We start from the raw sequence: 23427 nt of genomic DNA on the forward strand, positions 1-23427 counted from the left end.
TATGTGTTTAATGTCTAACAAATGTTGCACGATTTTGTTGGCTTCTGTTTTGGATCGAGAGAGTTGCTGATGCCGCGTCAAGGAGTTGAAGCACGTTTCGACGAACATCACGTTGTCTTCGCGAAAAAGAACGCGTAGGCGGTATTAAAGATTAGACAGGAGTAACTGGATGATAAGTCTAAACCTTCGCTCTCAGGGACATTCTTTAGTTATAAAAACTTTGAAGGTGAACATTTTTAATAACGATATTTAAGCATGAAATTTATAACATGCGACGAATTAGCATCGCATTCGAGCATCTTTCATGATAAATACTTATTTATATTGAACCATATGTGAGGAGTTAAATTAATTTTGCATCTACATATTTTAACAATAATTTTAATATAATAATTTTGATTATAGTAATTATTAGAAATTATAAAGAAATTCTGTTATCTTCATAAAATAATTTAATTAATCTGATCCTACCATGAGAAATTAGATATATAATTGTGCTATTTTGGTGTATGCGTGTATGTGTTTTACTTTCCGTTTTATAATATCAATTATCAGAAAATTGATATTAAAGATATCTTGAGTTTATCTTTGGTATATGTCGACAGCAAATAATCGGAAACATAATCGGAACATTTTAATATTCGAAAATGATTCGGAAACATTTTAATATAACTCGAAAGAGAATAATTAATTGCATTAATGTAATTTAACATTGTATATATATCATTGTAATTTAATATTGTATATATAATATTGTATATATAATGTATTTTCAATTATTTTTTAAATTTCGCAAGCAATAAATTTAGAATTATAGCAACAAATTAATAATAAATTATCACTTAATGTTATACATCCGAATTTGATTTCTCATAGATGGATAACAAAAATAAGAATAAATAACAAAGATTTTGAAAATTGAAGCAGTTTTTAATCTATTATTATACGTTTGTAATGAATTAAAGATGATTAGAGATAGATATATTATTAAGAAAATATTGAACTATCGCATGCTGTTTTGACAAATCATGCTGTTAGATATACTGACAATGAAAATGAACATTATGAATTAATACTTCAATTAATACATGAGTTATTTTCTCACTCACCTTCCATGGTCATATTATCTCAGAGCTTCTTTCATTTCAATAAAACTGTTTTTTCTTCTGTACGTTCACGCGGCGCTCATTAAGCGCCCGTTAATAGGATTGGTTGGCTGTGATTGCCCAAGCTTCATTTTTTCTCGCTTCACACTTAATTTTGGTTCTAATGATTTAATTACTTTGTCGAATGTTTATCAAGCGGACACTTGTCGATTTATCGCGAACACTTAACACTTTTGCGCGCGGACTTGAGACGAATTTTAATTAACGTTTCTCCTCGGATTTGTAAATCGAGCAATTCTTTTTACTACTAAACTCATTGTCGAACTCAACTCGGTTCTTTTTTCGATTTTTTTTTGCGCAATAAAGTTATCGCTTTGCAAGATTAGCTCTCTGAATTCTTCGTGCCAAGCACGTACATTTAGGATCTATCGTCGATAATCTCTGGAAGGGATGCTTCATTTGTTTCTGAAAAAGAACAAAATAGGCGTGCATTAAAGTTTTGATATTGATTATCGAGAGATTATAGAATTTAAAACTCATGAAAAATTAATTTAAAAATGTTGATCATATAATAAATTATTTTTGGAAAACAAAACGTGCTTAATGTTTAAATGCTACGTGCTTAAATGCTTTGTAATTATATTTAAGTAATGTATATATAATTCCTAATTTTTTAAAAACTGTTCATTGTACTTGTTAAAACAATACAATACAAATTTTAAAGAGTAACTTTCGTGAGGATTGATAGACTCAAGTAAATAAGATTATAACTACAATACAATAATTCAGAAATTTCATATGCACATTTATATCGGATATTATTCAAAGTTAAAGATACGTAGCTATTGACTTTTTGAGGAGGGTAAGAAGTTGATTTATAGTAAGCGATGCCGTAGGTGTTTTGGAAGAAAATAGATGCGCCGACAAGATAACGTTATTGCATTTGATATATCAGTGTCATGAAAGTTATATCTAGAGAGAAGGTAACTGTTTTCCTGCCTTTCTTGTTTATGCATAATGCGGCAGTTAGACGGACACTGTCACATTCTGCAACCTTTGCAATGGAAAGGAAATTTTCAATGGAAAGTGCAAGACTGCATTTCCTGTTTTGTAGAAATTAATGATATCGCAGTTATTTCTCTCTTATCTTTAAATAAATTACACGCATATTAAAAATTAGATAGGAATGAAAAACATTTCGACTTTAATCGTTCCATTTTTTCGTTCGCACTAGCAGGTCGATTCTGAGAGTTCTATTTCGATTATCATAATCTAATTAAAGTATTTATGCCAAGTGCATATCGTAGTAATAAAGTTAAGCCGAATGGGTCGCGCTCTATACGCACATTGCGTAACCTGTCGGAGCACCTGAGGATTGCTATCTCTACGTGTTACATGATCTTCTCGAATGTATTGAGAAGCATAGCACGATGCAATTGTGTTCCGGTAATTCCAGTGTGTTCCTGCCACTAGATGCACAATCCTATCTTGTATCGCGTTCGTAACACGAGATTACGATATACTCGCTCCATAGTGATTATTATCTTGGGATTAATATTTATCGGTGCCAATGGCGTGTATAAAAGATGCATTATCAAAAGTTATTAATCGAGAATATCAAAACGTTTAATGAAACAATGGAAATAATATTATATGCATAAATAAAGAAGTTTATTCAGGTACATTCTATCTATGTCGAGACGATTTCAATAGATATTTAATTTAATTCAATTTTTTTATATGAGATTACATATAGTAGCATAAATAATTGTTAGTTGATATTACAATTATAATAAAGACTAGCGTATTTGGAATATATACATTATTATATAAATTATAATGAAAATTGATAAAATTTATAACAAATAAATTTATTACGTAACTTTTGATTCTTTGCAGAAGATTTTGCAAATATAAACTAGCAGAATGCTGAGAGAAATTATAAATTATGAAAAATCAATGGACATTTAGAGCCAGTCATAATTTTCTTTGGCGCTTTTGCATCTAATAGCTTTACTTATTGTTGGTATATTAGATTACTGTGCAGCGTTAAACTGCAATGCTGCATTATTCTTGTTTATGGAAATAGAGAGAGCGAAATATCCACGTAAGTGGACAATAAACATAATTCACATATTTATTTTTAAACCACAGAATCACAATGGCTGACCTACTTTCGAGTCACACACACACACACATACACACACACACACACACACACACACACACACACACACACATATATATATATTATTCTTCGATTCTCCCAAATGCGATAAAAAAACATTTTGGATTAATTAACATTTGGATTATAGATTTCACGTAAATTGTAGTTTTAAATTATTTTTGAGTATAATATTTATTCTTCTTCTTTATATATATATATATATATATATATATATATATATATATATATATATATTTATTTATTTATTCTTTTCTAATCTAACTGTCCTTTTAAAGAATATTGCATTTGTTTTCCTGTAAACCATTTTGTGATATTTTAATTCTTTTTTTTAATTTTTCTATTCCATTATAAAATATATATAATGAGTCCGTGTAAAAATAAAAATAAATAGCTATGACATTTTCAGAAAATTAGAACGATATCTAATAAATAATAAATATTTATACAATATCTTGCTTAAAAAAAGCTTATTTTTTTATAACAGCTACGTTCTTTTATGGAATAATCAAAATGAAAACAACATAGTTGACAATCTTCACGTTAGAATTTTACGAGAAATTTCTATGATGCTATACCATAACATTTGAAGGCAACATGGAAGAGCATTTCAAGAACAAGATCTGAAGATTCACAAATGGAGTAAAATTTCCTTTGCTATCTTGCAATATATGTTATAATTTTAAAATATTTAAAGTTTCTACAGAATATATAAGACAGAGCATTAAGATTTTCATCAAAATAGTAAGTACAAATAGAGAGACTCCCAATTTTGTCATTGCTTATGTAAATCCCTTTGGGCGTTATACGTATCAAAGGACCAAATCCGTTTGCCTCTTCACTCGTCTACTCTCGACGTTGCTTTGATGTACCGACGGCAAACTATCGCTTCGTAAATAGCTGATGCAGCATTTGGTGTGATACAGTGGAACTCTATTTCCACATTTCGCTTTTGGTGAATTTACGCCGTTATCTGCAATTATCTTGCAAGCGCGCATTTATTTATTCAGTCTTTTGCTTCAGTCTTCGCGCAAATTATTAACGTAATGTGTTTAACTATATGTATCATGAAGAGAAAATTGAGAAATGATCAATTAAGAGTTAAATGTCAAAACTGAATATTTTACAATTTTGATTTCATAAGCAAGACTAGACATAAAACGAAAATTACAGTAATAGCACAGAAATAAAAATAATTTTTATTTTTTAAAATAAAATTGAAAATAAACAAAAAATATAAATAATAATTTATTATATATTTTTTAAATATTCTATTTTGAATATACATTTAAAATTTGCAAATTTGGATGCTAAGATCAGTTCTATTATCAAGAGGGGAAAGAAAGATTTTTATATGTATATATGTATATTGTGTTGTATGTGTATATGTGTATTTTGCGAGTCTCTTTCATATATATTTAAATAGATGTAAATTTAGTCATCTAGAAATATCGAAATTGGATCTATCCATAACTTATACATTGCTATCAAACATAAATTTATATTAAATATTAAGATATTATTATACTAGAAAACATGCATAGGAAAATTTTATCAACAGTTGCACACTTGTGTTAAGTATCAGAATGATGTGTAGAGTTATGGAGTTCGTTATATGGTCATCGCGTCAGTATACAATGATACCTGGTGATGGAAATGGTTACAAAGAGATAATCGAAGTTGGTAATATATTTAAATGAGAAGTTTACGTCACAGCGATGTGAAGCGCTATAGAATTCGATTGCGCGCATACTATTATGTGTTAAATTAGAGAAAGGGTCGAGTTTAAAGAGATAGCCATACGCCCATTTTGAGAGCGGATGCATATGCATATATATATATATATATATATATATATATATATTTGCCCGCGGTTTGTCTCATGCGGTTGCATTACGTGCCCCCAGCTTTGACATAAACGCGGCTTCTGTAAGTATGCATTTGCAGCCTCGAATAATTCGTATTGCTCAATTCCCAATCCCAAACACAAAGAGCTGCAATAATATATCCTACAATTACGCAATATTGTTTCAAAACACTAACTTTGTAAATTTTTTGATTGAAAATATTGATTTTTAAACTCTGCATATAAATGTAACTGTTCTTGCTTTGAATTTAGTATTCGATTAATTTAATATCTTAAAATATATCATTTTGAAATATCTTGCAACTTTAATTTATGAAAAGACAATTTGACGTGTGCAATTGTGATTAATTGCAATGGAGATATAATAGTTTTAATTTTATTTTTTTAGATGATATATACATATATTCAATTTTGATTTTAGTCGAGATATAATAGTTTTAATTTTATTTTTCAACGATATATACACATATCCAATTTTGATTTTAATTGAAATACGAAATCGATGAATGAACCTAGTAGACTTATTCTGGCAAAATAATAGAAGAAAGGACGAATTGAAATATGAATGTGGAATATGTGGAAAATAGTGAATAAGAAAAGAGAGCCACGTATATCCAGATACGGACAAGTGGAGAAAAATGTATACGTGGAAAGCTAAAGTCCAAGTTTACATGTACGATGCATGGCAATACGTGTGTCCCAGCCGGCTGTGCTCTTGCTTCTGGCTCTATCGATTTAGGACGACTCTACGTAACCGCGACAACCAGTCGACTTGTATATACACGGCCTCTTTCGTATTATGCCCATCCTTTATTACGCAATCACAAAAAGCGCTTAAGACTTACGACTACGATGTTTAATTATCGTTTTTTCCGAGCCTTAATCGCATTGTTTTTATTTCGTTCTGCTTTGTATCTGCTGATAAATCGAACTTACGTGCGGTTGAAAATAAATTGATCATACCAATAACAGAATTTTTTGAATTATTGCTATGAGTTTTTAAATTATTGCTGCGATGTATCTCTCATGAGAAGAATTAATTAACAAAAACACGCAATACATGTAATAGTGGATCGATATGAGTTGAATAATGTACGTATCATCTTCTGCGTCTCGCAGTAATGTGTGCCGGCAATTCCTCTCACGAACTGTAATAAACTCTAATAAGATTTAATCGGTTATAGTTCTATGCATGGTCGATTCTTATTACAGTACTCATTATAAAGTTGCACGTGCAATTTCGTACAAGGATTGTCTCAAGATGAAACACGCGCCAAGAGAGATGATACGAAAATATACATAAATGTCCTTGACAAAATCGCTCTTATCGATTTTCCCGAGCATCTTATTTGATTGAAGAGCATAAGCACGTTCTTTTGAAGATGCGGAAGTTCGCTTTTTTCACGATATCGCCATTTGTTGAACTTAAATATTATACTTATCTTCATTATCGTTTTTAAACACTGATAAAAGTGTTTATAATATGTTTTAGAAAACAAAATGTTAACTAGGCAATATTGTTTTTGAAATTTTAAGACGGATTCTTCCTAAATCGAAGCAGAACTTTTATATTAAAAATTCAATTAAAATTTAAATTTAAAAGGGTTTCTTATAAAATAAATTTTAAATTATGCGAAACATAATATATCGTTAATTTGATGTTTAGTTACAAATATATTTAATTAAAAAATTTTTTTTAAATTGTAAAATAAAAATAAATACGTTTCATTTTTTAAGCTACACAATTAGCGATAATAATGATTTTCTTAGAATTCTAGATTATAATACATCGGATTATTTGGAAAGTTTTCTAGTCTTTTTCCAATGAAATATATAAAATAAAGAGAACTATAAATAATTAGAAAAATTTTCTAAGCAACTTATTATTTTCAATGTTTTCGCCTTTGATAATTGGACAAGTTTTACAAGTAGATTACCAAATTATTTTGTTTCGAAGAGAAACTCGTGGTATAATCATTTTAAACCTCCGATTGTGCGTCGCGAAATTCTGTGCTACAAACTTGTCGAGACTTCCTATATAAACGGGGAATTATGCGGGCGCCCATAATATATATAATCCTGCTTGCCTCGGATAATAACGAAATAACGAACACGAAGGGCCAAAGTGGCGTCAGCAAAGTGGAGGGATGCGACGCCTACGCAAATAATATTGTGTTGATAAAGACGAGATGTTGACGAGACATAATTGACTGATTAAGTGGTAATTGGACACACCTATGTTAGATCGCGATGAAGATCGAATCGCACAATCCGAAACTGAGAGGGATTACACCACTTCTCTGATTCGTCATTCATCGCCACCGCATAATAACGTTGCGTAATCGAGCCTGCAATGTGCATCGAGTCTGTTATACCTCTGAGCATGCATATAGGAAGAACATATTCCTACGAGTCTAATTATGCGTCTAGTAATAAGCGAAATAATTATGGCGGTAAAATATCTATCAAAGATGATTGAATTTGTTATATATACGGAAAGTTCCAAAGGAGGATATAATAAAAGCAAATATGTATGTATATTTCACTTGGAGCGTAGAAAAATCATTATATCTTTTATCACAAGTTTGAGAAATCATTAAAAAAATGACTACTTTACTTTAATACATAATTCCATTTTTTGTAAAAATAATTTCATTTAATAGATATTAGTGAGACAGAAGCGTCACGTTACTTTAATACATAATTTCATTTTTTGTAAAAATAATTTCATTTAATAGATATTAGTGACACAGAAGCGTCGCGATGCTAAAAAAAAAACAACAAAGTTGACATCAAAGTTGATTAATAGCTTCCGTGATGCCAATCGCTGTTCTTCAATTATTAATGAATTGCATCATGTAGCTTGTTGCCATGGTAAATATCAAACAGAAATGAGTTTGTTAGTAAAATAAAACATATGCATGTATGCATATGATTGTATGCATTTTTATGTTTCAACGTTTGACAGCATTATTTGTTGAAATTCTGTTTATGGAAGAAAAAAAAATCAGAATATTAAGATCACTTGAACTCAAAGTCAATCATTAATTTAAAGTCAAAATGTGTATATTGGAAAATATGTGTATTGAAGTAATTAGGAATAATAGCTAATTGGATATGAAAAGGCAAGAGAGGAAGAAAGAGTGTGTTAGGTTTGAGATATAATTTGTTCATTGAAGTAAGAAAATTCTTCTAACACACACATCTTTCTCTCTCTCTTTCATTTACATTATATTAATTTTATGATTTTTTATATCACTATATAAATATATACAAACATTATAATATACACTATAACATTATAATATATGTTAATATATTATAATATATTATAATATTATAATATATTATAATATATACAAACATTATAATATACACTATATGAATATATGCAAACATTATTGAATATAATTATTTTAAAATGATTTTCGACTTATTTTCTTTGATTATTATTTATTATATTTAAACTTCCAAGTGGAAATAGTAATTTGTGTTTTATCAGGAAAGATCATTAATTTGCTAAACAAAAATTTATGAATTGGCTCGCTAACATTGATAAATAAAAATGATACAATAAATATATAATGATAATGATAATATTGCCTCTCTTTAGAATATATAGAAAATGTGTATGTTAATTTGTGTTTATCACAGTGAATTTCATTCACAATTTTCTCTAATTTCTTGTTTTCATTCATTTTGAGTTTTCGAGAATTTTCTTCTTAATCAGATTTACAGTAAGCTTTCTAATGAGATTGCTAAAAATACAGAGCTAAATAAAGATTATTTAATAAATAGCACAAAAACAAGATGTTAGATATATCTCGCTCTAATTACTTAAATTTATATAACCAGGTTTTAAAAAAATTCTTGCTCGTCATAATTTTAACGGAATTACTGGAGTTGTTTTTACATTAATAGATGTACATTACACACATTACAAACACATATATGTATATATTTTTTAAATTATTTGTTTGGTAATTTTTCCTTAACAAAAATGTTGATATAAAATATTTATTGTCGAATTTTGAATATTTATATGATATTCTTTTTAACGCCGATTTTCTTTTTGCGCACATTCTCGCGATGTGAACAATATGTTACATGAAAGATATTACGCAGATTTCATCTACAGAAAATTTCCACAAAATAATATTCGTCTCTATTCAATCCACTGCACCATTTCATTATTTCAGCTCCAGTATTCTTATGCATATAATAAGAATTATTTTTAATGTGTAAATTTGCATTTCTCATAAATTACATTTGTATAATATAATATTTATTTTAATTTTAATCTTTTTCGTGCAGAAAGTAAATATTCTTATTAAATAAAGTGAATATTTTCTTATTGATAAATATAATAAAAAATTAAATTATGAGTTTTAATATCATATGAAAAGAAACAACTTTTATCTGATATTAAAACTTTTAAAATTATGACAAATTAGCTATATATTTAATAATATATAATTTTACAAAATAAATTTAAAAAATAAATTTAAGCAGAAGTAATTTATATATTTATATCTACACATATCACCACTAAATTTTAATTTAATTTTTATTGAATTTACCAGTTTTTAAAAGCTAAAATAAAATGTAGGAAGTCTTATTAGTAGAAGTACGCGAGTAAAAAAAACAATGAAATTTTTTGCCCAGCTTAGTACAATTTAACGCAGTTTTTAGTGCTAGCAAAAGAGCGAAATTCACTTCAGTTAAAAATTCTATTCGTAGGAAAGAATAGTAGTGCGTATTTTTTAACGACGGTAACAATGTTATCAGCTAAAAGCGTTGCAAATTTTAGTCAGTTAATTGTGCATTGTTCATTATCAACGTAAGTAAATGATTGTAAAATACATAGCATCAAGGTAACAATGTGTATAATATATTTTGCGATAATATGATAATAGTATATTAAATATACAAGATATATAAACAATATAATATGCTTTTGATTGGCTTTATAACTTAGATTTTAACGATTTAACGATTAACATTTTTCATTTAGTAGAAATTTTTTTAATATATGTATATATAGTAGTTTTTTATATATACATGTGTACATGCATATTCACGTGTATTTATAGTTTGTGCATATAGTGTAGTTCTTTTCTAAAGAAAGATTTTGCTTTCTCATGTTATATTTTGCAGCAATTGTTGAAAATAAAGAGCACTTTACGAAATTATTGCTTTATGCTACAAAGTGATTTAGCAGCTTTCAATTTCATCTCTTGCGCTCTTTTATGATTGTGCTTTATCATATATGAAAAGGGGGCCAAATGTAAACTTCAAAGTTAAAAGCTTCTTCACGTAATAGTCCTGGGAAGTAAACTAGCTCAAAGAATAAGAAACCAATTTTATACATTTGTCCTTATTTTCGAGTTAATAATATAAATTAATGTATGTTTTGTTTGTCTTAATGTATATAGACTAGTGATAATATAATTATCTTGAAAAGAACAAAAAGCTTTTTAATGAAAAAACAAAACATAATTTTTATCGATCGCGAAATACTGACAAGTGAAATGAACGTGTTTAGATTAAATAAGATAACGAATTAAAAATGACATGCAAGAAGAATTGAGAAATGCGTGTTACAGACAGGAAGAATCGTTAGCAATAAGAAGGATGACGTGAGATCCATGTTTAGAACACGTGGGACATACTGCATGGGACCAGTTGCACCAATGTAAATTAGCGATAACAATGTCTCTGATAATGTCTCTGTTAATGTCGGATTTCCGTTATACACACCAGCTAAAATAACTAGTAGTATATTTAGTATTAGGTTTATTGAATGAAATCGTAAGAAGAATAAACGATCAAACAACTTTATATAAATATTAATTCCGACGTTTTATTCACACGCGCGTTTGTTTCCTTAGACTTTGAAAAGGAACATTCTTATATTAAGATATGTGTCATATAAGAAACTTTTATTTAGAATTTATTTGGATGAATGCTATATGAAAATTGACTATAAAAGAAGAGAATATATATATTAGAACGAATTTTTATGATGCAATCTAATATTTACATGCGAAAAGAGAGAATACACAATTGATACACAATTAAAGTGGGTCTTAACACCGATGTTAAAATTTTCATGTACGATAAGCGCAAAAGTGACAATATGCTTATAGTTTAACTTAATTTTACGCTACATTAATGTTAACATTTTGATCAAATTTTTATGAGATGCAATCTAATATTTACACGCGGAGAGGGAGAATCATTGGTGCTTAATTAGAGTGGGTCCTAATACCGATATTAAAATTTTCATGTACGACAAGCGCAAAAGTTACAATATGCTTATAGTTTAACTTAATTTTACGCTACATTAATGTTAACATTTTGAATTTAGAAAAAGAATCTAACTGCAAAGTTAATCAATCACAGTTATTTGAATGAAAGTGTAATACTATTGATGCAACAGATCCGTAAACAAACACGACTGTCGCGATTTACGCGTCATGCACACGTGGATGTCCGTCCTCCCCTCCATAAGTCTACGCGAGAACGTGATCAAAAGTAACAATACTCAGATAGGATCTTTTCATCATACATTGCGATATTTTACTTACTCGCTATATTAGATGAAAGTAGCGGCTTCCCAGAGGAGCTTTTCTCGTCTTTCATTTTCTTCCCGCTTAATCACATTAGAAAATTCTTTCCGACAGAAATAGCGTGTCCTTCGCCGGAGACACTAATGGGTTGAGAATAATCAATGAGACTGATCGATCCCCTTTTTTCTTGCGAACGAAAGATGCGTGTTAGTCGAGAAGCGAATGTTTATGATGAAATCATAATCCTGCTCATCGTCGTAGGGTCGTTCGAGGAGAGAATTTTCGCGGCATCGTACTCGACGTGAGAATGCTTTTCTACGCACGCATGATCACTAATCCCCTCTTGCTTCAACTACCCTCTGCAAACGTTTTCTGGCTCGAAAATAAAGTTGATAGAGAGATGGAAGTCGACAACGATCGACCGTCACCACCTGCGTTACTCGGTCGACTGACTAGCTTGGACTGACTGGACTACCTCCCCGTAAACTCAGTGATTTTATTCCATCCCCACCAGAATCTACCCGCCCCCCCCTTGTGCCACGAACCTCGTAACACCCACCACCCACTCGCGATCCGGAGTCGACGTGCTCGGGGGTGCGTGAACATCGAGGGTGAAAGCATCGCCATTGACCATATAATTGATAGTTGACCGTATCATCCAAAGATCAATTAAAGGTCTGTTCTTCACGGTAAAAATAATTGTCTGAAAACAGTATAGTTTAATGTTATTAATAGTCGAGATCTTGTCACCTGGAAAATTAAAAGTTTTTTTTTGTTAAAGTGCAATTATTTTACGGTATAATAATTTTGTTTTAAATTTATAATCGAGTTGTAATTCTAGAGATTAGTTAAGATTAAATTATTCGTTCGTATGAGTTTGTATTTAATCAAGTTTATTTGAGAACAGAAACTACATGTTTATATATTTACTCACTTTAATTCTCTTGAAATATAGTTTTAATAGTAAAAAAAAGCAGAGAAAAAAATATGTTTTTGAATACTGTGTCTTTATAGTGAAAAGTTTCAAGAGCATTAAACCATTCAATTAAATCAACTCTTTTATGTAACTAATGACTGTGCCTAATTTAAGTATTTGAAGTACTTAAAGATATTCTTATTATCTATAGAGAAATGAAAGGACTTTCGTTTCCAACTTGGTTCAAGGTTGAGAGTCTCGTAATGTGCCAGCACTTGGAAAGCTTTATCTTTTTATCTCGAAAACTCTCAAATATTCTTGTCAACCAGTCAAACTTTATTCGTTCTTTTAAAAATTTATTTATCGACTATATTATTAAATATATATACTTCTTTTATATATATTTATAATTGTTTATAATTCTCTATGTATATAATTAAATTATTTTAATAATAATTTAATAATTTAATAATTTAATTACATTCTCTCCTAATGTGACTTTCAGTGAAAACGAATTATCCACAAATTATTTTTCAATAAAGTTAATATAATCCATTTAAAAAGTTACAATATGTAATGTGATATATATGATACGTAATTCATTTTAAAATCTATTATATTGAAATTCTGAAACTAACGTGTTAAACTTTATAGAGTATCTAAATCAATTTTTCTACGCCTATTTACATGCTATGCGAAAAATTTTCCATGTCCGCGAACAGACTTACATCTTCAAGTTTAAGGTCGTGTGCGGAATATCGAGATACTTACGTCATCAACATCGATTCGTTCGTTGATCCACCTAATTCTAAGTGATTGGGAACGTGTCGTCGTCATTTTCATGAACGGACGGTCATTAATTCATTTGTTTAGCTCCAGGAATCGAAAAATCGTGCCTAATATACTTTGCCTAAAAAAATCTATCATGGTAATTATCATAAATATTGAAAAAAGTTATTCTTAATGCTCTTCTAATTGTCTTTCCGACTTTTCCAATATTGAGACTTCGATGATTGAATGGCTATAGAGTTTTTTATAATTTACATGCTACGCATTCCATGTTTTTTTTTATATATACATTCTATCTTTATTTCGGGTTCAAAATAATTGTGGAAGAAGTAGCACAGACACATCTGTTTAATTGCATTGCGCGGATTTTCCGCAACAGTCTCTTTCTCTATTTTCTCCCGTTATTGCTAATTAAAAAGTTTCGCAAGCTGCACTAACGATTTCTATGTCGTATATTTCAGTTGCGCATAGTTTGGAAAAGTTTCGTTTGTGTATGTACGATATTGGTCGATGTTGCTGAACGTTCTCAGTTTCTTGTAACAGTGAGTTTGTAGCAGTAATTGCCATTGTAATAGTTGTAGTTAATGACATTTCAATTTATTTGATATAATGACAATTGTTGTAACTATTGAAATTGAAGTTTCTAATAGTTCAAGCAATCGTTTCAATAAAGCTGATCTTTCTCGCTAGATTTTAAATTATAACAAATTGCATCTTATGCGCACATACATGTGTGTATATGTGTATAAAATGTATATAATTAGTAAATTTTTTAAATTACTCATTGTTTCTCATTCTCATTTTTAGTCGTAAATTATAGCCTTGATACATGTGTTGTCTTCAATCGCTCAAAGTTATGTGCTGTTATTAATGATAATCAAGAACTTCCAATAGTCTTTATTGACAATGAAATGCAAATGGTAGATGATAAAACTAGATAGATGATAAAACTTTGTTTTAAGTGAACAATAATCTTTGTAAGAAGATTATATATATGCAAAATATAACTTTATAATAACATTATTTGAGCTATTAAAGAGAGAGATCTTAGGAAGATTTTTCGAATGCATACATTGTAAATTACATTTTAAATACAATCTTTACATTCAACATTGTCATACTTGCGATTTAATTACATAAGAACGTAAAATTTATCACATGATAAATTCTAAAATTTAACGACAAATATTAGGATACACGTGCAACTAATATTAATATAATATGTACTGTATGTTATTTAAAATAATTAATTTTCGAATGCACCAGATTAATTAATTTATTATCGATATATTGTATTATTTAGAATTATGCTTGAATATTTGAATACGAAAGTTATATAAAATAAATTTATAACATATTAGTAGCGATTTAATATATAAAATCGCAATATAACGCACTGTTGACATCAGGATTAATCTATAAACGACATACTATATGTTGCAAATTGCATCGTCATACTCTCATCGATCATTGCTATATATGTGTGTGTGTGTTATAGCTTAACACATGTTTGCATGGAAGTAACGCAATATTACCTATTTATCAAAAATTATATTCCTTAGAATTGAATTAAACAATAAACACAGATTTAATCTTAATTTAAAATGACAAACACATATAATCATTAACAGGATAAAACATATCGAAAATATCAATATATTTCAAACAAAATTTTTTTTCTGCAATTTATTCTCGATTTCTGCTTATGCTCGTAGAGTATTTTTTTTTTAATTTTGACGATTCTAAAAGAGAATTAAAACGAAAAATTTGAAATTGCATTAATATAAGTAACAGAAAGAGATAGAAAAATTAAAACTTTCTTAAATAAAATAAAAAGTTGTAAAAATTTTGTTTCAAAATAGTTAAAAATAACACGAATTAAACTTATATTACAGTCTTGAAAATCGGTTTAGGGTGGAATTATTTTTTTATCAATTACGTTACGTGCACGAAATATTTCGTATACACACGGCGCCGCACATCGGTAATACTAGAGATAACAACCCGCACACAAATCAGTCATCAGTTTTTAATAAACCTTGCCTACGGAGATGTCGGCACGCGATCGCTCGAGTAACAGGCGATATTTCAGCCCGGTCGTATTACGGTTAGCAGAATTGCGTTGGGACACGAAGAGTATACCAGTCGAGGGCCATCGAGTGCGGACATCTACTACGGCGGGGGTCCGCGAGATCGGATCTCAATTTGGTAGAAATGAAATTCTTCATGGCCGAGGCCATTTTTGCGCGGCACCCACAAGTAAAGATCGAACTGGATCGTGGCCGCCGCTCTTTGAATTTGCGAGATACCGGATATCTTATGCATCCAATAATGCATCGTCACCCCCGCTATATATTGCCATGCATTTTACGCGCGGTTAATAATTCCTTTTTTTCCCCTCGTTCTCTCTTTTTCGTTGAAATACGTCTCTAATAAATCAGGAATTACGTCTTATTAAAAATTCAAGAGCTAGCCGTCAAGTTATATCATTGGAAAAATTACACGAAAAAGGCGATTATATTGCAATACTGCATCGTAATATACGAAGAAATTGAAAGTTATTTTGATCCCACTATGTATTCTATGTCTCTTATCATTTATAATATATATATACAATAAAATAAGTTTGATGCACAAATAATTATGTGTGTATAAGAAATAATGTAAATATAAATATACAAAGAAAAATCAACTTAAATGTAAATTTATATATAATTTCTCTAATATTATGAATCTGCATTTTCTTCAAGTTTGATTCAAAATCTTTTCGTTTATAATAATTTACAATAAAAAAGTTACTGATATCTTTTGATATTGAAAAATTTTTCGCTTTTATATATAACATTTTAGTCTTTTTTATCTTAATTGTTTTACAACTTAACAAGTTTGAAAAACTAGCGGAATAATTTTGTGATCAAAAGTCATGAATCAAAACATATTTCTTATGTAAGCACGATTTTCATTCTTTGTTTATTTATTCACGTTTGCGTTTGTTTAAACGATATTTCAGTTCGTCCTACTTTCGCCTGTAAGCTGTCGGATAATCTGTCAAGAGGCTACCAGTGGAGACTATGGCTCCAGGTCCGCCGAGAATGCCGCCCTTGTTGGCGAACCAGCCGTTACCGCCTAGGAAACCAGCCGGTTCTAATCGATTTGTATAAAAACCAGAATCATTTGGGCCTAAGAAATGCACTAGACCGCTGGGGTTAAGTAATTGCCTCGCTGTCGCATTTGGTAGCACGTTGATGCCCAGATTATTCAGTGTTTCTTTTAACAACACCAGGCGATCTTGCAAGAATGATTGTGGAGAGAACTGGAACTTTTGCGTCAGCGGCGTTAAAAACCAAGAGAATGGACCCGGTTTTACAATAGATGACGTCGTTACCTTGTCGAAAAAATTGATTGCATTTTACACAGAGTGTATTTTGACTTTTATGATGTTTCAGGATACGCGAGAGAAAAATTAAGGAAATTAGTCAGCATTTTTTTTTTTTTTAAATTAATTAATATCACAAATCATTTACAAAATAGAAAATTTAGGCAGGGAATATAATTGTAAATCTGAGAATTAAAAAATACAATAATATAATATCAAAATTTATCTATTTGTTATATATCTTCTTAACATATTTTAATTATTAAACATGCTAACTGTATAATCATATAACCTTTGAATGCGAGTAATTAATAAATGACAAGTGAATTTTAAATTAATTAGTTAATAGAGTAAATTAATAATGTCAGCAAACAGAATTTATAAATAGAAATATCGAATTATATATATTGAAAACAACTGTGGCAGTCAACATGTTAAAATCATAATTTATTAAATTGGAATTGAATTATAGGACATTGCTATCGCGAAAAGGTTTTGATCTCACTTTAATTATTAATTATATTTAATAAATTTTAATCGATAAAATGGCGCTTACAGGTCGTACGGTCGTGTCGATTATGATATCAGCTGCCGAGTTTGTTGCATCAATTTGCGTGGTAGCCTTTATTGATGTCTCGTTAGTCGATAAAGCAGAATTTTCTTCTAGTTCTTTCAATTCGAGCAGATTCCTTTGCAAACTAGCGTTATGATCGATCTCATTGATAGATTCGTCGATTTTTGACGAATGCAATGGTTTCGTCTGTGCTATTGCAACCTTTCCATAAATTTTCATTTTTATTACAATGAACATTATTGAAGAATTGGCTAAATAATAATTGTGCTCGATAATATTGCGTTCAAAAAATATTCTTGAGATAACAAAACTTGATAAAAAAAGAAATTAATATAAAAAAATTGTATTATATTAATGTGTATATTAAGAAAATGTATATGTCATTAAAAATGTATAAATATTTTAAATTTTCTAAATAATTTGTCTGTCTTACGTGCTTTTTCTTTTTAGGATATTATTCATAAAATAATAAATATGATTAAAAAAAAAAAAAAAAGAAATATATATATATATATATATATATTAAAAAAATAATATATGCAAATATAATTAACATAAATGTTACGAATTTAGAAATGTATTTTTACAATTATAACATACAAATTGCTAATTCTGCCATTGATAAATAGACATTTATCTTATAAGAGAAAGCTATTTTATAAGATTTCTTACTAAATTTAGTTGAGAAGTTCATATTATTAAGGCTTATAATTTTTGAATATCTTACCGCCATAAATAGCATCCATATAAACGCAGGCACTTTTACCATTATTGCAAGGAGTCTAATGAAGAAACTCTACCCTATGTAATTTATTCTTGCGACGTGAAGTATGTACTGGTTAGAACTAAAGCAATATCGTACTTGACGCTGTCTATATATGCCGTTTTACGCGTAATAAGTAGAACCTAATCGCATAAGGGCGCCCACATGAGCGTGTTATGATGGCAGTTGCAATCACACTAAATATATCTTGCTAAAACAAACTACAAGGAGAAGAGCTGTTATTACAACGGTATAATTCCAACTTCATTAAATATTAGTATTTGTATAATACTGAGTTAATTAAAACAAATGTTTTATATGTATTATTATGACAATATTATTATTAAGAGAGAAAATTTTATTGTATTATAAAATTGTAGGACAAAAAAATTATATTTTAATTGCTTGTTTTTTTTATTTAGAATATTAATGAAAAAATTTTTATATTTCAACACAGCTCTTGAATTTAGATTAGTCTCTCTATACGTAGACGATTCTAATAAACTTTTATATTACGAATAGAAAAAATGTTGCTATAGTTGCGAGCGTTATAAGACAGCAATAATTTCGAAGTCGTGAAACAGCATGTGAGTTGTTTGAAAAACCGGTCAGATCATATATTTTTATTGTTCTGAAACGATACGCCATAACCAACTCTCCTTGAAAGAGTTGTTTTTGATTGAGAAATTTTATTCTTATTGGATCGTTCTCGCGAAATCGTCGAGAATGAAGGTCAGAATTCAATTGTGGCTAATTTAAAGCAGACAAGAATATCCAAATGCAAAATAATTTAACAATAGTTTATAAAAGAACGTGTAAAAGTTTTCATAGACTTTTGAAAGGAATGTTTTAAAAATTATTAATATAAGAAGATGATGAAGCAAGTATAGAAAAAGAGCTATTATAAATTACTTGATTATAGAAAGTTTGATATGGCTTTGTTGTTGGAAAGTCTTGTGATTTTTTCATGTTGGAGCGTCTAATTTTTATCATAGTTGCTAATTCGGTAAAAAATTGAATCTATACCATGAGGAAAAAGAATATTAGAACATGATGAAAGAGACAACTTTGTTAAAGACAAAAGAGATGATAGTTTTATGAAGTTCGAAGTTGATTAAAACAGAAAATGAAAAAGTGATTGCAGTCATAAGGATAATTGAATGTATTATGTCGACGAGATAGGAGTACATATGTAAAATGTAAATACATATTTTCATTACGTGAAAGTATTTGCTAAAAATTTTATTTGATATCTTTTATTTTATATCTTGATTTTTTTTATGCTGCTTTTACTGCTATTTCATTGAATTTTATTTTACTGCTATATAATTGATATTGATTTCTTATATATACATTTTAGTTATTTTTCAAAATTAGTTATAGTTTATCAGTTATTATTTAATAATGCAGCCAATTAAACAGATGCTAGATAAATTCGTTTTCTTAAAATCAAATATAGAAGTTATGTTATTTCTTTCTCTTTTCCTCTTTTGAATTTATTCTATAAAGTTATCTAAATTTTTACATCTTAAAGATTATTAGCATTTTGACATATACATATATTCAGAATGATATTATTCAAACTACATAAATTATTCCATTAATCTGTAAATGAAAGTAAATGCAGATTTTAAGGTACATCAAGATATTCAGATCAGAATGAATGCATAGAGGAAAATACGACTTTTTATATCGACTTTTTGTCTCGAGACGTGAATGATATACTGATGACGATTTACAATTAGTCTAGACGTCACGATACAACTTATTAGTGACCGGTTCACGGCCGCGTGTATTAAACGACACGTCACGCAATTAACAATTCTGCACAGAGAACCACTCGTTTATATATGCGATCGCGTAAGAATGTAGAGGTGTGCGACGTCGAGGACGACCTGGGACCGTTATGAGTCTTTTCGATACCAGTCTTGTCTCAACGGCCGCTCGAGAGCCTCGAGATTATATGTGAAAATCACCAATTATTCGACGGTTGTCTATAGCTTCAAAAATTTTAACGAAAGAAAATGAGTAAAATTTCTGAGATTATTCGCAAAAGATAATTGCTTCCTTCGAACTTGAAATTTTTCAAGAGTAACGTGACATTTTGTAAATTTATTTCGTGAAATTACTTTTCTTTTTATAAATAAAGATCTTTTTACTAAATTAATTGATAGGCTTATGTTAAAAAGCGCATAGAAGATTTGTGATTTTTTTATATAGTGCACATTTGTAAAGAGGTGAAATTTATTTTGGACTAATAAAAAAAAATATCTCGTCATGAAGATATTATTCAGTTTGATGGTGATTTTGATTCTTCGACAAGTAAGCGATATTTATTGTTATTAGTTTATTTGAATATATATTGACAATCAATATTGTCAGAGTGAACTATTGCATTATTCAATATGCTGCATATAAAATAACTACATATATATAAAAAAATTGCTGCTTTTATATCTCAACACTACAATAGTTACAAATATCAGTTTGAGTAAAAAACATTTTTTACATCATATGAAATATGTTTCTTTATTTTTACATGAATTTGTGATTTTAACTATTATATGATTCTATATATATTATCTACGATTCACTTTGATATTTAATCTTATTATCTATTATCCTATTTTATCTATTATCTTTAATATTTAATTTATTAAGAATATTCTCAATCAATCTGCTTTCGATGTGGAACATTTTCCTATAAACATACGCACTATAGCTGTAATCGGGACTAACGGCATGAAGACTACATACGTATATTCGCGTGCTTCAGCGGAAATGTTAATTAAAATTCCTCATTGTTCTAGGCCATCGCCGGAATCGTTAGGAAACCGCCGGCATTTTCAACACCAATATACTCGAATTCGTATCTCCCTGCTGCCCTGCAAGTGAGTGACTTCGCTTAATCGTGAGAGATTCTGAACATTATGCTCTTGCGCGCCCTTCTCATCTCGCTTAGTAGGATATTTTACACGGTTAATGTTTCTTTGTTAATTTATTATCACACGTATTCAACCTTCTCATTTCATTTAATAGTCTTTATCTGAAATGTCAGAAACTTAATGAAATTTAATATTTATCGTAATATTTTTGTACGGATAAATTTTTAATCTATATAATACAAGAATATTAAAAATCTTAAAACAATTCTAATATAAGTTTTCTCTCTATAATAGAAATATAAAGTACGAAGAGATATTATATGGATTTATTATATTATATTAAGCTTTTGAAATACAGAAAAATATCAAAAAAGCGCAGTTATACAAATCCATTTCTATTCCCTTTCAATTAGGTCATTTTTCACGCGGTTGAACAATTGAAATTACTCCAAACGGAAGAAATATCGCAAGAATCGTTAACTAAACCGCCGACAACTCAGTCAATGGTGTATCAACAACCGCAATCGACGACACTCGCGGGAACTTCCATGATTACAACTGCTACAACCACAAAAGTACCTAATGAGAAAACAGAAACTCTGGAGATGTTAGCCTCGATTCCGGTAAGTCAAACATCGAGTCAAGGATCATCCAAGATTTACGATGATTTTACAGAAGTCACTCAACATGCGGAAACTTCGATTTCAAGTGGTTTGATTGATCATGAAGAGTCACCTGAAGTAAACGAAGAGATGGCTGAAATAAATTATGAATTATCGGCCACACCGGAAACAAATTACGAATTACCGGAACTCGTGCAGGAGGAGACTCCAGAATCGAATCAGGAGTTTCCAGAGAAAAGTGAAGAATTCTCAATCACTGAAAATTCCTTTAGCAAAACATCCAAGGATGAAATTTTGCAGCACGACGATGTATCGCAACAGCAATCGATACAAATTTCTTCTGTCACAAAAGCTATAGATAGTCAGAAAAAGAAAGAACCGACCGTTGATAGTGTTGTAGACGAAATTTACGGAATCGTAAAAACGAGCACTTCTCCGTTCAGCGAGGAATCGGATATTATCGACGAATCAAAAAGTACGACGGGAATTTTGATCGAGAAAATGGAGACCATTGAGGATGAAGAAGAAGAAACGAGGTAACAACTTTTTGCATTATAATATCATTATCAGAAAGGATTGTTGTATCAACTTCTGAAGAAAATTAATAAAATTATATAGAAATTATTTGACATAACTGCCGAAAGAAATGTTTTTTCTATATCGCGTGTATTAATATTACATTTAAATCTTATTTAATGTGTCAATTCAAAAAATCTAGCAAAAAAATAATAAAGAATGTATTGTATAATTTAATGTAATTGCGATTTAAAAGAATCTGAGAAAACACGAAGTGAATAAGTACTGACTAGATCTTAAAAAGTGTTAATATAAAAAACGGTTTTAGTAAACTTTTCCTGTGTCTTTACCGTCGCAGGTTCACTTTGTTGGGCGAGAAAGTGTCTCAAGTGCCACGGCCAAGTTTGAACAGCTACTTAAAGCGTGCCAAAGTGCCAGCCAGACCGGCTCTTCAACAACTGGCGAATCTTTACGATGCTCTCAGCAAGGATGCGCGAAAGCAAGGATTCGCGCGTTTTGCCGGTTATTCGGACGAAGTTTTGAAAACTCTCCATTCATCAGCCGAGGGTGGTGTCGGACCACAGTTGAAGAAGTTGCTAGAAAAAGTAGTAGAGCGGAATGAGCTCACTAAAGATGACGCAAAGATAAGGGCATCGCAAGCTCTATGTGATCTCGACGATCCTGCCAGCGCGCTTAACAAAGATTTGAGACGTCTGTTACCTTTACGTTATACGCCTTGATTTCTCGACGGAAGGCATTCTTATAACCTTTGAGAAACAAAGACACAAAAAGTTTTCTTTCAACGTAATTTATTTTGTTTATAAAGAAATACCTGTAGTTCTTATATTTTTTACATCTTACGTATTATTAAAAGAAATTATAATAATGCCTCTTTAGGCTTCAAAAGCCTCCTTTCAGCAATTCAAAAGATACGAAAATTTAATATGGTTTATTAGAAGAATTAACAAAGAAAAGTTATTTTGTAAACTATTTATATATTGGATATTTTTGAGATATAATTTTTAACGAAAATGTAAGATTTATTGATTGAAATTATTTGTATATTTTCAGCACGAAAAGGATATTGCATGATATCATTTCATAATTTTTATATATCTTTTAATTGACAAAAATTTTATTCTATTTTTAGATTTTTATATTTTAACGGAAAACGATTATGAAAACATCTGTAACATTATATATATATATATATATATATATATATATATATATATATATTTATTAAGTGGTATAA

At 29.5% G+C, this 23427-nt stretch overlaps 3 protein-coding genes across 5 annotated transcripts in view; 1 reads left to right on the top strand and 2 right to left on the bottom strand.

Annotated features, from left to right (window-relative positions):
• The window catches only part of LOC145969210 (calcium/calmodulin-dependent protein kinase kinase 2), a 71592-nt gene extending 59411 nt beyond the window's left edge, over window positions 1–12181 (bottom strand). The window contains exons 1-2 of one of the 2 annotated variants that reach the window (XM_083095134.1): window positions 11749–12181; window positions 1110–1571 (exon numbers count right to left, since the gene is read on the bottom strand). In XM_083095134.1, the coding sequence (XP_082951260.1) occupies window positions 1110–1122 (13 nt within the window). In that variant the 5' untranslated portion in view covers window positions 1123–1571; window positions 11749–12181. The remainder of the gene's footprint in view (window positions 1–1109; window positions 1572–11748) is intronic. The other variant, XM_083095133.1, reaches the window with a different exon arrangement.
• A 168-nt stretch (window positions 12182–12349) lies between these two features.
• On the bottom strand, window positions 12350–18223 carry LOC145969217 (uncharacterized). Of its 2 annotated transcripts, XR_014437981.1 has the most exons (4): window positions 18113–18223; window positions 17368–17586; window positions 13418–16820; window positions 12350–12433 (listed from the first exon to the last, which is right to left on the bottom strand). XR_014437981.1 is itself a non-coding variant. In XM_083095146.1 (3 exons), exons 1-3 carry the CDS (start codon window positions 18152–18154, stop codon window positions 16452–16454), a joined length of 630 nt encoding a protein of 209 aa, XP_082951272.1. In that variant the 5' UTR covers window positions 18155–18223; the 3' UTR covers window positions 13174–16451. The 2 variants fall into 2 exon arrangements, 1 of the variants encoding a protein (XP_082951272.1); XM_083095146.1 differs by lacking the exon at window positions 12350–12433 and having other exon boundaries at window positions 13174–16820.
• Window positions 18224–19768: 1545 nt separating this feature from the next.
• Impe3 (Ecdysone-inducible gene E3) lies at window positions 19769–23388 on the top strand. Its single transcript, XM_083095138.1, has 4 exons — window positions 19769–20470; window positions 20959–21039; window positions 21447–22192; window positions 22531–23388. The coding sequence occupies exons 1-4, from the start codon at window positions 20426–20428 to the stop codon at window positions 22910–22912; spliced, it is 1254 nt and encodes a 417-aa protein (XP_082951264.1). The 5' UTR covers window positions 19769–20425; the 3' UTR covers window positions 22913–23388.
• The last annotated feature ends 39 nt before the right edge of the window (window positions 23389–23427 follow it).

This window comes from Camponotus vicinus, unplaced genomic scaffold, assembly GCF_025532165.1.
Source record: "Camponotus vicinus isolate PSW18456_S1 unplaced genomic scaffold, iyCamVici1.0 SCAF_3, whole genome shotgun sequence".
In the NCBI taxonomy this organism is placed as follows: domain Eukaryota; kingdom Metazoa; phylum Arthropoda; class Insecta; order Hymenoptera; family Formicidae; genus Camponotus; species Camponotus vicinus.

Excerpts from the sequence above, each read along its gene's own strand:
- LOC145969217 (XM_083095146.1), bottom strand. The coding sequence starts at position 18,154 with ATGGTAAAAGTGCCTGCGTTTATATGGATGCTATTTATGGCG. Across the intron at positions 17,587-18,112 it reads TATGGATGCTATTTATGGCG|GTTGCAATAGCACAGACGAA; the intron begins GTAAGATATTCA and ends ATTTATGGAAAG. Across the intron at positions 16,821-17,367 it reads TCGACACGACCGTACGACCT|GTAACGACGTCATCTATTGT; the intron begins GTAAGCGCCATT and ends TTTTTCGACAAG.
- Impe3 (XM_083095138.1), top strand. The coding sequence starts at position 20,426 with ATGAAGATATTATTCAGTTTGATGGTGATTTTGATTCTTCGACAA. Across the intron at positions 21,040-21,446 it reads ATCTCCCTGCTGCCCTGCAA|GTCATTTTTCACGCGGTTGA; the intron begins GTGAGTGACTTC and ends CCTTTCAATTAG. Across the intron at positions 22,193-22,530 it reads GATGAAGAAGAAGAAACGAG|GTTCACTTTGTTGGGCGAGA; the intron begins GTAACAACTTTT and ends TTACCGTCGCAG.